Here is an 18,103-nt window from a genome sequence, read left to right as displayed (position 1 = left end):
CACGTGTGAAGACAGGTGACCTCGTGCTGTCAGGAGTTCAAAGTGGCTCATCAAACGTGATGTTTAGCTTCAACTCAACATTATTAGCCACTCAGGCTAGCAGCTCTTCTGGGAAACTCAGCAGGGTCACTTTCAGAACAAGTTGCTTCACGAGCTGGGTTGAACGAAATGGCACAGCTGTTAAATAAATCGCACTATTTCCTGCCAATCATTGTTACTTCAAGTACATTTGGAAAATCTTCACAGAGCTTCTCTTCACCTTTTGTTACGTCACAGCCTTATACCAAAACGTAAAATTTTGAAGAAAAGAAGAAAAGCCTTTTCCTTTCTTAGCTTTAATAGCATCTTCAATGTCTCACTGTTTCCGTCCCGGCAGACTCTGAACTGGCGCTGATGTACAACGACGCATCAGTGCTGGAGAACCACCACCTGGCCGTGGGCTTCAAGCTCCTGCAGGAGGAGAACTGCGACATCTTCCAGAATCTCACCAAAAAACAACGACAATCATTGCGCAAGATGGTCATCGACATTGTGAGTGCAAAATCATCGATCTGTCTGTCTATCTATCAATCACTTTACAGTTGTGTTTAAATCTTCCAGTGTTGATTTGTTCTCCTGATGAGTCCTAACGTGCTGCTTTACATCTTAGGTGTTGGCTACTGACATGTCCAAGCACATGAATCTCCTGGCTGACCTGAAAACCATGGTGGAAACTAAAAAGGTGACCAGCTCGGGAGTCTTGCTGCTGGATAACTACTCCGACCGGATACAGGTCCATTTTCACATCATTTCGTCCTAAACACGGTCTATTCCAAAGCTCAATTGAAAACTTTTTGGAATAATAATCACCAACTTGATTTGTAGGTTCTGCAGAACATGGTTCACTGCGCCGACCTGAGCAACCCCACCAAGCCGCTGCAGCTGTACAGGCAGTGGACCGACCGCATCATGGAGGAATTTTTCAGCCAGGGCGACCGCGAGAGGGAGCGAGGCATGGAAATCAGCCCTATGTGCGACAAGCACAACGCTTCTGTCGAAAAGAGCCAGGTGAGATTCTTTGTAATTCTTCGGTGGTTTTGTGTTGCGTTGGACCAACCAGGTCAGTTCTCATAAAGTGTCCCCCGGTGCGCAGGTGGGTTTCATCGACTACATCGTGCACCCCCTGTGGGAGACGTGGGCCGACCTAGTGCATCCGGACGCTCAGGACATTTTGGACACGCTGGAGGACAATCGGGAGTGGTACCAAAGCACCATCCCCCAAAGCCCCTCGCCCACCCTGGACGAGCCCGAGGACGGCGGGCGGCACCCGGGCGGGGACAAGTTCCAGTTTGAGCTGACACTGGAGGAGGACGGCGAGTCGGACACGGAGAAAGACAGTGGCAGCCAGCCGGAGGAGGATGAAGAAGAAGAGGAAGATGAGGACGAGGATGAAAACAGCTGCACGGACTCCAAAACCCTCTGCACGCAGGACTCGGAATGCACTGAGATTCCCTTGGACGAGCAGGTGGCCGAGGAAGAGGAGGTCGCCGAGGAGGGCGACTCTTCCTGCTCGCAAACATGTGTCGTGGAGGAGGAGGAGGAGGAGGAAGAAGAAGAGGCGGTAGCGGAAGGGAAGGAAGATGAGGCGGAAGTGAAATCTCCTGACACATAACAGTTTAGGGAGTGATGAACTGCTTCTTAGTAATGATTATTTATAGAATTTTTATTTGGGGGGGGGGGTATGTTTTTATCTTACTTGTATGTTCCCCTTCTGCCCTACTCAGATACTGCTTTTAAAGGGGAAGTCAAGTCCAAAATCTTCTCCACAGTCATAAATTTGATGGCGCGTCGCTTCTCTATACACAACATTCTGATATGTGCCGTATTTGTGGACCATGAATTAAGTGGAATCAGCAGGGAGTCGCCGTACAAGGCAAAATGGCCGCCCCGGAGAATGATAAAAACAGGTTGATTTAAATAATTTGATTAATTCATGTTCCATAAACACAACATTAATCTGAAATACTGTATTTAGACTAGTGAGGTCATTTTGAACATGTTGTGAAGACATTTTTTGACTTGACCTACGCTTTAAGCCTGCTCTAGACTGTAGCACACGAGCAAAAGATGACGCTGCAAAATTTCACGCATGCTCGCACTAGGCCGTTTGAACCGTGCTTGAGTCCACAATGTTTAGTTGTGATGTGTACACTTCACCTCAGAGGTAGCCCGGCACCATTTGGAACCAACATGCAATGCCGACATTATTAGATTAGAAAAAAAGAAATGAAAAGACTTGAAATAATCCACAGAATAAAAAAAAAAGGCAGTTCAAAATAGTAAAAAAAAAACCATCCACCCCGTGCACTTACAGATGGGCAATGTGCGTGTCATGTAATTAATAATAATCGCCACTTCACAATAGAAATAAATAGAATAACTAGAAATAATCCCAAATTAAAAAAAAAAAAGCTGTGGCAGACATTGACATGCAATTTTCTTGTCATATGATTATTATTTTATATCCGTGCCAGTTATCCATGATAATTGCCCTCTTGTGAAAGCAGCATGAATAGAATGACTAAAAATAATCCACAAATTAGCCTCTTGCATCTTGCGTACTTGAAATAAACCCCACAATGTCAAAAAGTCCACATCTGACCATCATGTGCTCTTCACCAGCTAATGGTAACAACCACCACCTTGCACATGACAACTGAACAGAACAGCTAGAGCTAAAGAAAGAATTGTGGCAATTCCAGCACGGTTTGGAATGGCCTTTGACTGTAAAAGGCCTACAGTATAGATCAGGCTTCAGCTGACACCCAGCACACATGAGCGCCGCTCAAACATGCCAAGCGCACGTCTAGTTCAAACATGTCCACCCACCGGTACTCTGTCACTTTTTGTTGTTGTTGTTGTTGTTTTTGCACTCAGGAAAACTTTATATTCCTGTTCACACTAAGGTGCCGTATTTCCTGCTCCATCATTTGACCTTCTTCTCCTAAGTCTGAGAGGGTGTGTGTGTGTGTGTGCGTGCGTGCATGATGGCCTTTAGAAACACATTACGGATGTGGAAGTCTTCCTCGGAAAGTGGAGGGATACTGTCTTTGTCATGTTGTCTTCTGGTCTTTTTCTACACTTTGGTTTTACTGAGTGAGAGCGTACAATAAGGTCTTTGTGCGTGTGTGAGAGACTCTTGTGAGGTGTTTGCACTTGCTCCGATAGCATTTATACTCCTTAATCTACTCCCACTCGGCTAACTTGCTAGGACTTTATGATTAGCTTTTCTTTTGACCATGGAGGAGGTGAAAAAAAAAAAAAAACACACACACAAGTTGAAGTGGGGTGAAGCCTTTAAATCTTCTTGTTGCCTACAGTTCTTTTTGAACGCATTTTGAGACAATGCAATGCTTTCTAGTCCATACAATGAAAAAGCACCTTTATTTCTTTTGATACAACTAGTAACCATGTTTAGGGATTAGCGGGGTGATTTTTTTTATTTTTTATTGTTTTGTCACTTCCTGTTCTGCTTTTGTTTTTTTTCACTGCATTTAAGTTGGTAGTTTGTAATTTATTTGAATTTGATCCTTTTTTTTCCTCAATATTTTTAATCTGGTTTATTTGCTTTTTTTTCCATTTTTTTATATCATTTTTTATTTCCATTCAATGTTTTTTCATTTTCAACTTCAATCAATTTTAGATGTTTTTAATTAATCTAACATGCCAACTTGTCTCCCTCACTCAAACGCTTTTTTCCACCATTTCCATACATAACTTCTTAATATATTTTTTCCTCCCTTAATTTGAATCCTAATAAGTTGGTACAGTACAAAAGTCACTGTACCATAGACATGCTTGCCAGTTTAAAAACCCAAATATTATTCTTATATTTTCCCTTCTTCTTCTGTGTACATAAAACACAATCAGCAGTTGCCAAAAAGAAAAAAACACACTTGAAGACTGCACACTGATTTTTTTTCATTTTATTTATTTTACTTTATTTGATTTCTTGTTTTTTTTTTGTGCCAAATGTTTTCCCCCCTCCATCATTTCCCCCCTCATGCTCACCTGATGCCCTTATCTGTAATACGATCTTTTTCGGTTTAATCGCTGTTTACAAACATGATATTTGTTGTTGTGTATATACTATATAGTTATTATTATCATTATTATTATTATTATTATTAATGTTATTACTATCATCCGTTTGTTGTAAATGGTCAACTCTTAATCATCCCTTTTGGTGATGGTGTGGCTGTAATCGCGTCCCTCTTGTTGAGAGAATGTGTCAGAGAAAAAAATAATCATAAGGTTTTAAAAAATGTTGCTTGGGTGGGGGCAACTAACGAGGGGGGTTTAAGCCAAATTAATTTCTAAAAAGCAACTGTTCCTTGGCTCATGGGCTGTGCCTTAAATCCAACACTCTGTCGCCCCTTTTTTTCTTTCTATCTTCTTCTGCTGCTGCATTAGAAACATATGGTGGCCTGCAAGGACAAAGTTGCAAAACTCAAAACAAATTTCCATGTTGTTGGAATTGTGGCTTAAATCACAGTATTATTTGGGATGGCAATGTCACAATATAGTGACATAAAAAGTTTTAACAAAGAAAGACATAAAAACAAATAAACAACAATCAATGGTCAGTAGCCTCGCAAAAATCGATATAAAAATTGACATAAATCGACAAAAAGTATCTTTTAGTCACATTTAGCAATACAATACGGAAACAAACATTTCAATGTATTTTTGGGAACTTTGTACTGTGAAGTTGTCGCAGCCAAACAAAAACCACAAGATGTTTTCATCAGTCAACGATTGGCTCTTTCACAACAAGTACATTTGTTTTGCTTCTTTGTTTCTGCTACTTCTGGGCCACCGTAACGAGGGCCTCACCTCTTGATAAAATGCCTTTTTGTTTCACGTTTGAAGCCAAACCTTTTGCTCATGGAAAGCACACAGGCTTGGCGACACACACACACACACACACATGTGCACATTCAGCCGCTGCTGCATTAAATTTGGCTGAAACACTGACAATGAGTGTGTGTATCGCTAATAAACATCCCCTTTCCTTCCTTCCTTCCTTCCTTCCTTCCTTCCTTCCTTCCTTCTTTCCTTCCTTCCTTCCTTCCTTCCCTTCCTGGCAATAGAACACAACACTCCGGCAAACAGAGATGCTTCTTCTGACACATATACTGTAGATGCTAAACAGCCCTGGCCCAATGGAAACAGTCTGTTGTTCTTTGTCTTTTATTTTTTAATGGTATGAAAGGAAAAACACAAACTGTAACTTTGAAATAAAAGAAGAAGAAAATAAAAAGGTCTTCAGGACAATTATTTTTTGGGGTTATGTCTTTAGAATGCCAACTTGTCTGGACGTTTCACAGGACAATTCCAAATGTTATTTTAATGGAATCCTTGTTGATTGCAGTCTATTGGATAGAACTGTAGAGCATAACACTTTGTGTATAAAAAAGTAAAAAGAATGAAAAAAAAAATGTTTTATATGCAATGGATTAAATAAAAGCATGGGTTGATTCTGCCTAAATTGGGTATTTCATCGTTTTTTTCAATTATGCATACAAAAAGACACATTTAGCTAAATTACATATTGCGGTATCCAATTTTCCCACAAAAGGTGAATACATCAAATATTTTTAACGTAATTACTAATTGCACATTGTTAAATTAATTGAAATATTTGTCTGTTTGAAATAATATTAAAGATTGAACTTTGCAAACAAAACATTTACATATTGACAAAAAATATGTCAACATAATGGATTACTCATCAGTCAGTGTTGAGAAAGTTCATTTTGCGTGCACGTTACGCACCTGCGTAAATCAAGGAAAAAAAGAGCGTGTGCGCACTCGACTGACCTGCATGTCACTAAGTATCCCAGGAAGAAAACGGAATGAGCAAGAAATATCACCGCAACACAGAATGCAGGTCAAATACAAAGTACCAAAAAGAAACAAAGATCTGAACAGAGAGCCGGTAAGGTCACTTAAATCCTCTTTATGTCAATACGAGTGACGGGGCATTTACATAAATCCATTTAAAACTGTTTATTTTAACTCAAATGATTTTTTTTCTATTATTTATGTCAAACTTTTCATATCTTTTTTTATGTACCTGCTTTTACAAGTAATATGCAAAATAGTAAATGTTGGAATTTGTTTGCTGGTAATGAATGATTCCCCTCACACTGTGTGCGTGCGTGTGCGCGCGTGCGTACGCTCAACACTAGATGGTGCTAGAGCTAATATTATAGTGCAAGTCTAAACGCTGACACCACAATGGAAATAACAGAGGACCCCAGAAGGACATTGAATTGGTTTTATTTTTCACGATCTCAAACATAACTTTCTGTCATATCTCATCAGTTATGCAAATCACCCTGCTCTAACGCAGACATTTTCCCTTGAGATCCATACGATAATATCTTCTTTCATGGCTATTCATTGCATCAAATTCGAACATTACGCACACATTCTGACACACCGCATCCATGCACAACGTCTCGTTGAATCCTCACGACAACACTGCAGTTTGACACGACCGACATGTAGAGCGGGGACGCCATCTGTTGTTTTTGTTTTTGTTTTTTTTGTCTTACAAAATGATTTACCCAAACAAAATGGAACACACACACTGTAGTTATAGTGATGGAGAGAGTATTTACAGGCTTTTAAAGTCAGAAAATATTGCACTTATTGGCCCATTTGCATGTCACGGCGAGCGCCGCAAGCATGCTTTTTTTTTAAATCTGTTAACGTAGCATTTATATATATATATTTATATATACTGTACATGTATACATTTATTTTATTCATAATGTCAAGGTCATGCATGTTCCTGCTATTTTGTTGCCTATACACAACAAACAAACAAACCTAAAATGAGTGTTTGTTTTTTTTTTAAATCTTTTTGTCTTTTTTTGGCACACATATTTCATTGATTGCAAGTGTTCTAAAAAAGCCAAAAGGGCCTTAAGGAGACAAAAAAAAAATCAACTGGTTACAGCTCACGTTTGCAGTGCTCTCAGCACCCACTAGGAGGAGCTCTTTCTTCATTGGCATGCTGACTACAATAGGAAACGATTCTAATCAACAATCAATTCCCCCACCCCATCCCCAACTAGCTGTGTAGTACACTTCCTGTGCTGTGTCATTGTTACGACATTGTTATTTTAAGATGAACGAACATGTGATTGACCTTTTTTAGGCGGCATGCTAAAAAGGGCCTCGACGGAGGACGACGCGAAAAAGTAAAAACGCAAACAGAAGTCAGGCCATGATGGATGCTTAAAGGCCACTTTTTTAACATGTGAAAAGTTCCAAAAAGTTCATTCACAAACACATACTGATTGAGGAGTGCCCTATTTGGCAGCCTAACATTTAAAGTAGACATATGATGGAGATTTCACTTTTTAATGGCTTGTATCCAAATAGTTGCATGCTCACTTCTGTGTCTTATTTGAACTAGTGTTTAGAATAAGGGGTTAGTGTTAGGGCTGAGGGTTAGGGCTTAGGGTTACTTTAGTGATCAGTTCATTCGTTCAAGACATCTCGGAACTGTTTAAAATTGTGAAAGCATTTGCATAATATGTCTCCTTTAAATACACAACATAATCACTGTTTTTCATTTGTTTGGATGCTTTACAATGGAGTGGACTACAAATATGGAGGTTATTGACAGTGTCTCTAATAGCACATCTTGTAACTTCTTATTTGCTCGCATTAGAAAGTGACGAAGGTTAGGCGATAGCACGACAGCATTTTAATATCTCTACCACTAAAGGGCCCAGATGGCGAGGGGAAAGGGAAGAAGGATTTGTGGGGGACAAAAACACGATACAGTAAGTGAAACTAACAGTTGCAGCTGGGCTGCTGCAGCGGCGGAGCACTGTCTGTCAGTTTGGCGGTGGGCGCTCCAACTGTAACGGCGGGGTCGCCGTCCAAGCTGTCGGACATCTTGTCACAAATGAGGTCGACGAGGCGCTCAAAGGTTTGCTTGACGTTAATGTTGTCCTTGGCGCTGGTCTCGAAGAACTCAAAGCCTTTGTCGAGTGTTTAACAAGAAATTTGTACATTTACCATTTATGTTTTAATAGTTATGCAGTTTTTGCATTTACATTAGCATTTCGAGTTAGCATTTCCTGTAAGAGATTTCGAAATACAGATACTCAATATAGTTGCTAGGAAAGCTTCGAATGTCTAATTCACACTTTAGTTCAAGGTGCAGCCCGCTAATAAGGTCTTTCTCACACTTACCCAGCTGTTCCGCCAACAGCCTGCCGTTATCCACCGACACCACTCGTTCCTCTTCCATATCACACTTATTACCGGCAAGCACCACTTGCGCATTATCCCACGAGTATGTTTTTATCTGGGTCGACCTGTGCACAACAACGTAAGAACGCATGGTACGGTCAAACAACAAAGACAAGTTGTTATTGGGTCACCGGATTGCATGGAATCTTTTCAGCTGGAACAGAGAGATGGGCATGTTGTGAAGTTGGTCTGCCATTTGGACAGGTCAAAGGTTGAGATTGCCTCAACGTTTGTTATGTGAATCACTGCTGGCAGGAAAGGGAAAGTGGGTCAAGTGCTGTTCTGGGATGAACTTGTGCACTCCTATGTAGGTTAATTTTTTTTTCTTGTTATTACGACTGCTCCAAACATTGAGGCGAATATTTATAAAATCTTCTCCAGGAGAGGTCTAAAGTGAAGGAAAATGCGAGTCACTAAAGCAGGTTTCACACTTTTGGACATCCGACATCAGCAGTTCCACTTTACTTGATTGTTAAAAAGTCCTGCAGCCAAACGATGCGTCAGTGTTTGTGCAAAAGAGTCCCTGTGACTCAGTGAGGCGCATTGAGAGAAAGAGCTTAAGGAGCAAATATCTCCTGTGGTGCTGCAGCCCCACTCAAAAGTAGGCCAGCGAAGATGAAGGCTTCCAAAAAACAGGAAAGCAGAAGAGGCGGCAAGACACCCAGACATGCTGTGTATGTGTACAAAGATACAGTATGACTCATTTAGAAGAAGATAAAAAAAAAAAAAAACATCTGTGTGGCGCGACAGCACCAGAATAGGTTTGTCGCAGACAGGATACGTATAAAAACGTCACACAGTTTAATTCAGGAGGAAAGAATGGTTGCCATGGCGATGCTTTTTTTTTTCGCAATACGTCGCAGGGTGCGATGGGAGGAAGCGAAATGAAAGTGACAGGCACAAAAAGTCGATACAGGGTGCAGATTGGATTACTCTATGAAAAGCAGTGAAATTTAAAACGGAATGTAGCAATAAGACCAACAGAATACAGCAGTTTGGTAATGTTGCGCTTGTCTCTTGATCCTTAGTGTTTTTTTTGTTGTTGTTTTTGTCAGCATTTCTCCTTCACAACCTTTGCTCGTCTGGTTCTGCATTTTCAAGGACTACAAAACTTGAATTGGCATCTTATTCAAAATGAGATGTACTGTATTGTCCATAGCGTGTTTGCATGTGACTTTTAACAAGCAGTTTTGTATTCACCACCCAGAAACTTGATTTCTAAAAATGATTGAATGTGACCCAATTCAGATGATACAACACGATGTGACCTTGATTAGCATTGGACATTTCAAAGTCTATTATGCACATGCAGCCCCAAAATAAAAGCCTATCAATTAATAAACTTACCAATCCTGCACGGCGCCAAAGGATTCTTCATTGGTGATATCATACATGAGGATGAAGCCCATGGCGCCGCGGTAGTAGGCCGTGGTGATGGTCCTGTAACGCTCCTGGCCTGCTGTGTCCTACGCACACGCACACACATGTACTGTTCACTGTCATGTGCATACATAACTGTCCATGACAATCTGATTACAAGAGAGCATAAACCACGCAGGATGCAATGGCCGCATTTAATCGCATCCTTTGTGTCGTGTTCACCGTGCAGACATCATTCTGCTGAGTGCCTTGCAATAAATCTGCACTGACACAGAACAGTGACTCAATTTTAGCGTCTCCTCGAAAAGCGCAGCCAAGTGTGTAAATATTTTCTTTCTATGTTCGCTTGACATCAAGATTGAATTTCTTTCTCAGCTTTAATATTGGATTTTATTCAATTGTGTGTATGTAATATTGCTGCTGAATCTCCAACTAGGTCATTAGAAAGAAAATGTGAAGGATTTCAATTTGCTAAATCAGTGGTTCAATCTTTAAGTCAATTGAGATGCAATTGCATAAACAAAAAAGAAACTGCTCTTACTTTACTGGTGTAAATTCCGCCCAGTGGAAAACCAGAATACTGCGAAATATCACCGTGGAAACAAACGCCCGCCGTTGCACCTTTTTCTCCGACATCTCAATGAAAATGTAAATGATGATGCTTTGATGTGCTTGATTGTAGAAGAGGACGTGTGGGCTATTTGTTTACTCCTCGTCCCGTTTGCCACGAGTTACATAACGACAACACGAGGTCTGCCGTTTGCTCTGGGCAGTTTGTTCCGCCCACAGAAAAGTGTGTTTTGCGGGAAGCGTCTGTCTGTGAATCATGTTGGAGGGCTTTTTTTGGCTGCTCCACTTGGCGCCACTTTACCACGCTTTGCAATCCGTCGGCATGCGCATGGCTATCACCGCAGTGTGCTCGCTGGAGCTTGAGGCACACTCTGACCTTCACTCGGCAGAGATTGAACTTGCATGTATACACACACACACACACACACACACCACTGACCTTTTAACTCCTTGCAATGACACACATAAAAAAATATTTAATAAAGTCGTTAAAAAAAAAAAAAGCTATAGATAATTGGGCTTCTGTTGCTTGATTATACAATCCAAGATGATAGTACAGTTTTTTCCGAGACTCATTAGAGGAAAAGCTGAGAGCATTGCTCCGGTGATTTGTTGTCATTTAAATGTCAAGAGAATGACTGGAATGAGGAAAAAAAAACTGCTGAGTCGTGCAAATGAAAAGCCGGGCTGGACGCTGACAGGAAATCAATGCAAACAGCTGACACCATCAAGCAGAGAGCGGTTGGGCGGAGGCATTTATTTTTAATACTAATTAACTTTGTCAATTATGTTTTATAATCTAAACTATTAATATTGGAAATTACATTTTTGCAGCCATTATTTCATGGGCACCGATTTGTTCAAGCCAATTTTTATGAGCATAAGATCATTTGGAATTGTGACCAAGAAGCTCAGCCCTTGTTTCAATGGTATCTTGGTCTCATTTTTTTCTGTCACAAAAAATGGCATTTAAATAGACTCGGGTAATTTGTCATTAAATTTGCAACACATTACAGACTAATTTAACTTACAGTAGGTTGGCAGTCTGGTTTGCTCTTTTTCTTTTCTGCCATGGCCAGAAGGCAGCATAAGTCTGTCTTGTCTATTATGTCTGTGATTGATTGTGGCAAATTGTCACGATGCGTTCAAGGGCGGTTTGGAAAAAAGGGTTACAACATGTATAAAAAGAATAGACGTGTTCTAATGACTGTAAAACTGGGGAGGGGGAGCGGAGACAGATCCCAGACAGATTTTTTTTTGCTATTTTCAACATGGCTCTGTCCCTATTACTGGATTAATTTTGCGCTAAATCATCAAATATAGATAAGATCCAATAAATCGCTGTCATCCAGCAGCCATAAGAGGCTGGCTGCAAGTGTCAGCTTAGACCAATTAGAAGACGACCAGGCAGTTACTTGAGAGCAAGGAGGACATTTAACTTAGCACTAAAAATGCACACATCAGACAGTCACGATGCTGTTGAAAGCAAATCTCGGGAGTTGAATGTCAGGGGCTGGCTAATTGCTGTAAAATAGTTTAACGACAAGAGATGGCGTTTTCGACAGGAACGTTAACCTTTGGCGTGAAATTCAAGATGGAAGGGAAAATGGGTGACAGAGCAAGAACGAGGCAATGTGCTTCTGCAAGTCCTAATTAAAAAAAAAGCTTCAGCTCAGCTTCACTTCCACACACAAGGTGTGACCGTGTGAGTGTGTGTTCTTCCCCTCCTGCTGAGCGCCAAGCTAACACTTACTGAGCTCCGCTCACAAATGTTCAGACTTCCATCTGCCTCCCCAATTCCAATGAATGTCAAAGCACAAAGACAAAATACATGATTGGTTTATAACCAACCCTTAAATTTGTCATTTCGTACCCATATCTGCAGCTTGATCCTCTTGTCATTTTTGTACACCGTCTTCACTTTGAAGTCGATGCCCACGGTGCTGACAAAGGCCGAGGTGAAGGCGTCATCGGCGTAGCGGAATAGGAAGGAGGTCTTGCCCACGCTGCTGTTGCCGATGATCAGCAGCTTGAACATGTAATCGAAATTTTGGTCACCTCCCTCCCCTTTGCCTTTTGCATCCTGAGTGGCAGCCATCTGCAATGACAGTGAAGAGAGGATGAGGAGTTCGCTATTGGAGGAGATGCTCGGCAACGTCGTGAAAAGGATGGGAAGGGGCTGCATTTGTAAGCAGGATATGGCTTTTACTTTTAAGCGCTCAAAAAGGGAGTGGCCGGCCGGCTAACAGACAGACAGACAAACAAACAAATCATTTTTATTAGCAGTTCAACCTTGGAAAATGTCTGAGGGTCATTCCATGAGAATATAAAAATAATTCTAAGGCCTGATGGATCATCTGGTTTTATGATGACCACTATTTTGCTGCGATTTAAAAAAATATATATTTTTTTTTATAGTAATGAAAACTTTTTTTCTTCCAAGAGTGATTTTATTCTTGTGACATTTAATCGTTTACTCCCAACATTTCAACATTATTCTCCAAAAGTGGGTTTGAGTCACATACAAAGTACATTACAATGTGCAAGTCTCAAGTCATAACTTACAAGTCTCAAGCAAGTCTTAAATTACAGAGGAATTAAAAATCAAGCAAGTCAAGTTGAGTCAAAACCAAATTTGAAGCAAGTTGAGTGAAATCATGATGTAGATCAAGCAAGTCGCATGTCAAGTCTTACAATTTTGCTCAGTCACGTATGTATATTGGAGTGATTTTCACTGATCTAACACAAAAGTACACTTGTTAAATTTCAACAAACACACAAAAAGTACATTTACATCTTTAAATATTAAACAGCTTGAGGCTATTGAAGTAATTTATGTATACAGTACAGCACTTGTATTATTTAGAAAAAAAAATATTCACTGATGTCTACATGAGCATTTACACCTATAAATGTAGCTACCACTATTCGTAATAAATATTGACATGTTATAATATAGTATAGTATTTGACCGTCATCGTGTACCGTAATGATCATAGAAACAACAAAATGATGTGTTGGTTTCAATCTGTTTCCTAAATCTGTGCAAATGAATGATGAATGAGAGGCAAAAACGCTGTATACTGTGTGGGTTGTTGCTTTATGAAGTTTCGTGAAGCTGACGTGCATTACAGTTTTGCTCTGGCATGTTGCTTTGTGACGCAAAATGATCCAAAACCCCCCAAATAGTACCATCTGTTGTATTAGGTGGGGCACTGCGACCCCTGCCCCTGATGCAGTCACCAACTAAATGCTTCATATAAATACAATAACCTTCTCTCACTATGTTTGACCTGCTCGTTTCTACGTCACCAACCGGCCACTTACCGACACACAGACACACAAAGACAGACACACGCACGCACGCGCGCACACACAAAATCATCTTTGCTCCAAGGTGAACCGTACGAGCAAAATCACCGCATTCATTTGTGCCAAACATCTGCTGCCTTGCTATCATTTAAAAATAGAATCATTTTAGCATCCACTTTGCATCTTTGTGTCTACTATGAAAAAAAAAAACACTTGCAAGGGCACACCATTGAGGCGCTGTCATTTACACACACGACTAATAAACGAATAATGAATAAAAAGAATGACACGATGTGATAGGAATGGAGGAGGAGGTAGAGGGGGGTGGTAATGGGGAGAAGGGGGCATACCAGCTAACGCTAGCGAGGTCATTTATGACGAATTATATGAGCCATTCACAAATGAAGCCAATAGACATGCTGATAAACAAACCTGTCTCCAAGGACTTTGGCTCGAGTTCAATTTGTGTCAAAATTCTCCTCCTTTGTTTTAATCAATATTTGTTGGGTTTTTGTTATTTTCCGTCTTTTTTTCCCCCCTCTCCTTCTTGCCCACTGCGCCTCGCTCGTTGGCTGTGTTGAAGCAATTTCAGCACCAGGGAGCTGTTCCCTCCACCTCCCCCTCCCTTCTCGCTTTCCTCTACCCCCTTCCCTCCCGTGACAGTACGAATGGCTACTGACGTCATCATTATCAAGTTGTAGTTTTCATACGGCTCAGATGCGGAAGCGCATCCACTGCCAAAAAAAAAAAGAGCGTTGACTACAGTTACCAGCATGCAACGCGGTACGTGCGTACATAACTGTGATTTACGATGACAACGTAGTGTGATAAATAACCTGTCATAAAATACCGCTTCCTTACCTTGCCGTATAAGTCCATTGTGTTTAGATGACTAAAGATGAGGACATCAATGACGTGATCGCATAAGATTGAAAACTACTATTGTGCGGCTGTCAAGCATAGGGAGCAGTATGGGCGATTTTATGGAGCTTGGAGTCGTCTGTGATAGGACGAGTGGCCGGAAAAGTGTGCTCATAGGCCGGCTACGGTGGGAGCTGCCCTCCCCCGTAATGGTGGCTTGGGTGTTGAAGAGTACGCAGTAAAGTCGCTCCAGTAGCAGGTAAGGTAGGCTGCATTAATAAGCCTGCATGTGAATCGCAGCATTATTATGAATAAACAGCATATTTTCACATCGCTTCTGGGCACTTTTCTTCATCGTGTGGCGTTTTTGCCACGCTTGCAGACAGTTTTAATAGTTGTGTCGTGCGCAAAGAATTTGTGGAAGAAAATGCGCAATAAAAATGAACAAATCTTTTAATTAATCACCAGATAGTGCAGGATGCACATTTTTTCTAGAAGGTGTTGCTGGCTAAAAGGTCCAAAGTAGCGCCCTGTGTTTTTTTTTTTTTTGCACAAGAATCGATCTGCTAATTAATGGCCAAACTCGAGTCAAGTTAAGGTCATCATTTTGATGCAACTGAGCTAATTTAGACCTTAGCAAACCTAAACCAGATGACAATGACATAAAAAAAATACATGCAAAAACCTGTAATGTACATGCATTTTTTTTTTCTACAACACGTCTATCTCGACATAGAGTAGGGACAGTACCAAACCATCTAGACACCTACCCACTCCTCACCTAACCCCCCCCCCTATTTGGGGAGGGAGACCAAGCCTCGCACAATGATATCAAACCATTACTTTTCATGCTAAGGCCAATATGTGGGAGTAGTGAACCAATTTTTATGGTGATTTTTGCACAAATAAAGTGATGGTATTGTTCAACATAATCTCCATTATTAGAGAAGCTTATACTTTACCTAGTTTGTTAGACAAAAAAGTGAATGATATTGACTGCTTAGACAAGAGGACAAAAACATGGCTAATCTTTTGAAACACTTTTTTTTTTCTTTCATAGAATTGTCAATGGAAGACTCCATCGAAGTGATCCTGCAGGACTATGAGAAGGTCCTTCCTTTGAGCAATCCTCATCCGGTGTTGTCGGCCTGCACTGGTGCCCTGTTCACAGGCCTCTATGGCTTGTGGAGCCTCTTCACCATGCCCGGCTTCCGGAAAATCCCGCACAACCTTAAGGTGCTTCAATGTTACCCCCCCCCCCTTTAAACTGTCATTTGGCTTTTTTGTGCGTAGTGATACCAACAAAATTAGCAAAGAAAAGTCACCTGTAACCTAAATTGCCTTGATTATTGTACATATGAAAGAGATTCTTTGTTGGACATAATGCCAGACTCTTTTCCACAATCAGACCAAGAAAACACGCTGATCTGGAGATGATTGTCCTTAAGTGAGTTGTAGTTTTGTACCATTACCTTGTAGTTTATTCATCTTTTCCCATCATTCCCTAACATGTCAATGATATGCCAGAAATGATACTGGACAAATGATCATGCATATACATGCTAAGATAAAACCAGTACAAGAGCTGTATTAGTAATCCCGCCTTTGATAGCAATTATTTGGTCCACAAATATTTACTACATATTTAAATCTGAGATGCACTAGTGTAATGTGTAATAATTTTTAATAATTTATTGTATTTGAATTGTTTTCAGATTATTGAAAAAAATATAATAATTAAATTGAATTTATTATAAATATCTATTTTCATGTTACTTGTGTCTAAATATTTAATATTATATTATGTTGAATCTATTAGAATGTTTTTAACTATTCCCTATGGGTGTGGTTTGCAATGTTACAATTACATATAGTTCTTCAAGTATTTTTAACTTAATATGCATGTTGGCTGCAAGAAATAAGAAAGGACCTATATAGTTGTTAGAATACATCAAAACCTATATTTGTGAAGAAAGGGTGTCTTGTATAATAAGTGTTTATGGCATAGATTAACTTGTGCAGATGTACCTAATGCAGTGTCCAGTGGGTGTAATTAATTGATGTATGTGTACTTTTCTCCAGGTGCCCTATTTGCCCTCCTGTAGGGATCAGACATTGAACATCATGAAGCTGCTTGATGGGCGCACAGGTCGCTTAGCAGATCTGGGATCAGGAGATGGGAGAGTGGTGGGTGAGCTGCTATGCCTAAGCTTGAAGTGTGTAATGTATTGCACTCTAAAGGTAATAATGGTGGAATTGGGCTCCAGGAAGAATAGTGATGGCCTCTGCCAAAGCTAATGCCAAACCTAATAAATGAAATTAAATGCACCCTGTGTTTGACTTGCAACCAGCCCAGCGCTATAGAAAATCCTAAATGAGATTATTATTTATTTTATTTTTTTATGTTGTCATCTCTCAGGTGTTTGCTGCCTCCTCTGCTGGCTTCAAGTGCACTGGCTTCGAAATTAACTCCATTCTTGTTGCGTATGCCAGGGCAAAAGCCCGTTGGACTGCATTGCCTTCCAGCCAGGCTACCTTTGTTAAAAAAGACTTTTGGAAGGTAAATGCATGGATGTGCGATTATTTATTTATGGATTTTATACTAACATTGAGTTTATTTCTTCTACCCACAGACTGATTTATCACAGTACAACAATGTGACGGCTTTTCTTGCTACAGGAGTGGTGAGTTAACGTTTTCCTAGCATTACGCAATAGCACTTTGGCTGATGCAGCCTCTCCCGATGGTTGGACAGATGGAAGTGCTCGGAGAGAAGTTGCTGAAAGAGCTTCCTGACGATGCACGAGTCATCGCTTGCCGCTACCCTTTCCCCGGCTGGCCTCACCAGTCCACTCTCGGCTCAGGACTTAACCAAACGTGGGCCTACGACATTGGCACTGTGAGGTCCAGTCTGAGGCAAAATGTCAATTAATGTGAGGGAGCAGGAGGTCACTCAGGTGACCCTCAGTTTTGCAATGCTTTTTTTTTCATGAATTAAGATTAGGATGATTATTTAAGAAACTGAATCATCGGAGTATATCTGAATGTCCTGCACGAGTCAACCACCTTCAATAAGACAAATCATTTTCTGCTCACATGTAAATTCTAACATGTGAAAAACTAGCAGGTGAGCTTTTTTTTTTTTTTTTAAGTCTGGGTCTTTAAGACATCTCATTTGTTTGTCCTAATTACTATGAAATTAAAATTGAAAATATTTAATGGATTTTTAGTGACTTAGTGGTTATATCTGAGTGAACATCACTAGTGCTTGTTTGGAATCATTAAGTGGTTGCTTGTACAGTGTTACATAAAGAATATTAACAACATTGAAAAATGTACCTTGGTGAAAATTGAAAAAATAAATAGGCTTGAACATATTAAGAAGTTGCACATGAAAACTAATCCACCACGTACAAAAACATCTTGAGGTTTGATGCAAGGTAATATGCGCACTCCATTTACCTAAAATGAAATGCACTACACCCATACAACCACCCAGGGGGCGTCCGTGTTCCAAACAGCTGCAAATACAGACTCCAGCCAGGACTATGCATGAGGACGACCAAATACATCAGCCGCAAATCTAATCTTACCTAAATTAAATTGATTTGCTCAGAGTATTCTAAGTGAATTTATTTTTAAAGTGATTTTTATTTTACTA

The 18,103-nt window shown here is 40.3% G+C and overlaps 3 protein-coding genes across 7 annotated transcripts in view; 2 read left to right on the top strand and 1 right to left on the bottom strand.

Annotated features, from left to right (window-relative positions):
* The window catches only part of pde4d (phosphodiesterase 4D, cAMP-specific), a 92,487-nt gene extending 86,957 nt beyond the window's left edge, over positions 1 to 5,530 (top strand). For all 4 annotated transcript variants that reach the window (XM_085909048.1, XM_085909051.1, XM_085909049.1 and 1 more), the window contains exons 12-15: positions 377 to 531; positions 650 to 772; positions 865 to 1,047; positions 1,133 to 5,530. In XM_085909048.1, the coding sequence (XP_085765174.1) occupies positions 377 to 531; positions 650 to 772; positions 865 to 1,047; positions 1,133 to 1,651 (980 nt within the window). In that variant the 3' untranslated portion in view covers positions 1,652 to 5,530. The remainder of the gene's footprint in view (positions 1 to 376; positions 532 to 649; positions 773 to 864; positions 1,048 to 1,132) is intronic.
* A 778-nt stretch (positions 5,531 to 6,308) lies between these two features.
* rab3c (RAB3C, member RAS oncogene family) lies at positions 6,309 to 14,593 on the bottom strand. Of its 2 annotated transcripts, none has more exons than XM_085910440.1 (5): positions 14,443 to 14,593; positions 12,143 to 12,367; positions 9,667 to 9,785; positions 8,260 to 8,384; positions 6,309 to 8,045 (listed from the first exon to the last, which is right to left on the bottom strand). In XM_085910440.1, the coding sequence occupies exons 1-5, from the start codon at positions 14,458 to 14,460 to the stop codon at positions 7,855 to 7,857; spliced, it is 678 nt and encodes a 225-aa protein (XP_085766566.1). In that variant the 5' UTR covers positions 14,461 to 14,593; the 3' UTR covers positions 6,309 to 7,854. The 2 variants fall into 2 exon arrangements, with proteins under 2 accessions (XP_085766566.1, XP_085766567.1); XM_085910441.1 differs by lacking the exon at positions 14,443 to 14,593 and adding an exon at positions 14,014 to 14,126.
* On the top strand, positions 14,452 to 17,806 carry LOC147058181 (adenine nucleotide translocase lysine N-methyltransferase). The gene is made up of 6 exons (XM_085910442.1): positions 14,452 to 14,701; positions 15,503 to 15,678; positions 16,525 to 16,629; positions 16,862 to 17,002; positions 17,076 to 17,126; positions 17,198 to 17,806. Exons 2-6 carry the CDS (start codon positions 15,511 to 15,513, stop codon positions 17,372 to 17,374), a joined length of 642 nt encoding a protein of 213 aa, XP_085766568.1. The 5' UTR covers positions 14,452 to 14,701; positions 15,503 to 15,510; the 3' UTR covers positions 17,375 to 17,806.
* Positions 17,807 to 18,103: the final 297 nt, after the last annotated feature.

Source organism: Syngnathus leptorhynchus, chromosome 4 (assembly GCF_054491065.1).
Source record: "Syngnathus leptorhynchus isolate UIUO chromosome 4, UIUO_Slep, whole genome shotgun sequence".
Lineage (NCBI taxonomy): Eukaryota > Metazoa > Chordata > Actinopteri > Syngnathiformes > Syngnathidae > Syngnathus > Syngnathus leptorhynchus.
Note: the sequence above shows the minus strand (reverse complement) of the source record. Positions and strands in the feature narration are given on the sequence as shown.

Coding starts and splice junctions, on each gene's coding strand:
- rab3c (XM_085910440.1), bottom strand. Junction 9,786..12,142: donor GGATCAAGCTGCAGATATGG/GTACGAAATGAC, acceptor GCGTGTGCGTAG/GACACAGCAGGCCAGGAGCG. Junction 8,046..8,259: donor GCTGTTGGCGGAACAGCTGG/GTAAGTGTGAGA, acceptor CACTCGACAAAG/GCTTTGAGTTCTTCGAGACC.
- LOC147058181 (XM_085910442.1), top strand. CDS start 15,511: ATGGAAGACTCCATCGAAGTGATCCTGCAGGACTATGAGAAGGTCCTT. Junction 15,679..16,524: donor AAATCCCGCACAACCTTAAG/GTGCTTCAATGT, acceptor ACTTTTCTCCAG/GTGCCCTATTTGCCCTCCTG. Junction 16,630..16,861: donor GATCAGGAGATGGGAGAGTG/GTGGGTGAGCTG, acceptor GTCATCTCTCAG/GTGTTTGCTGCCTCCTCTGC.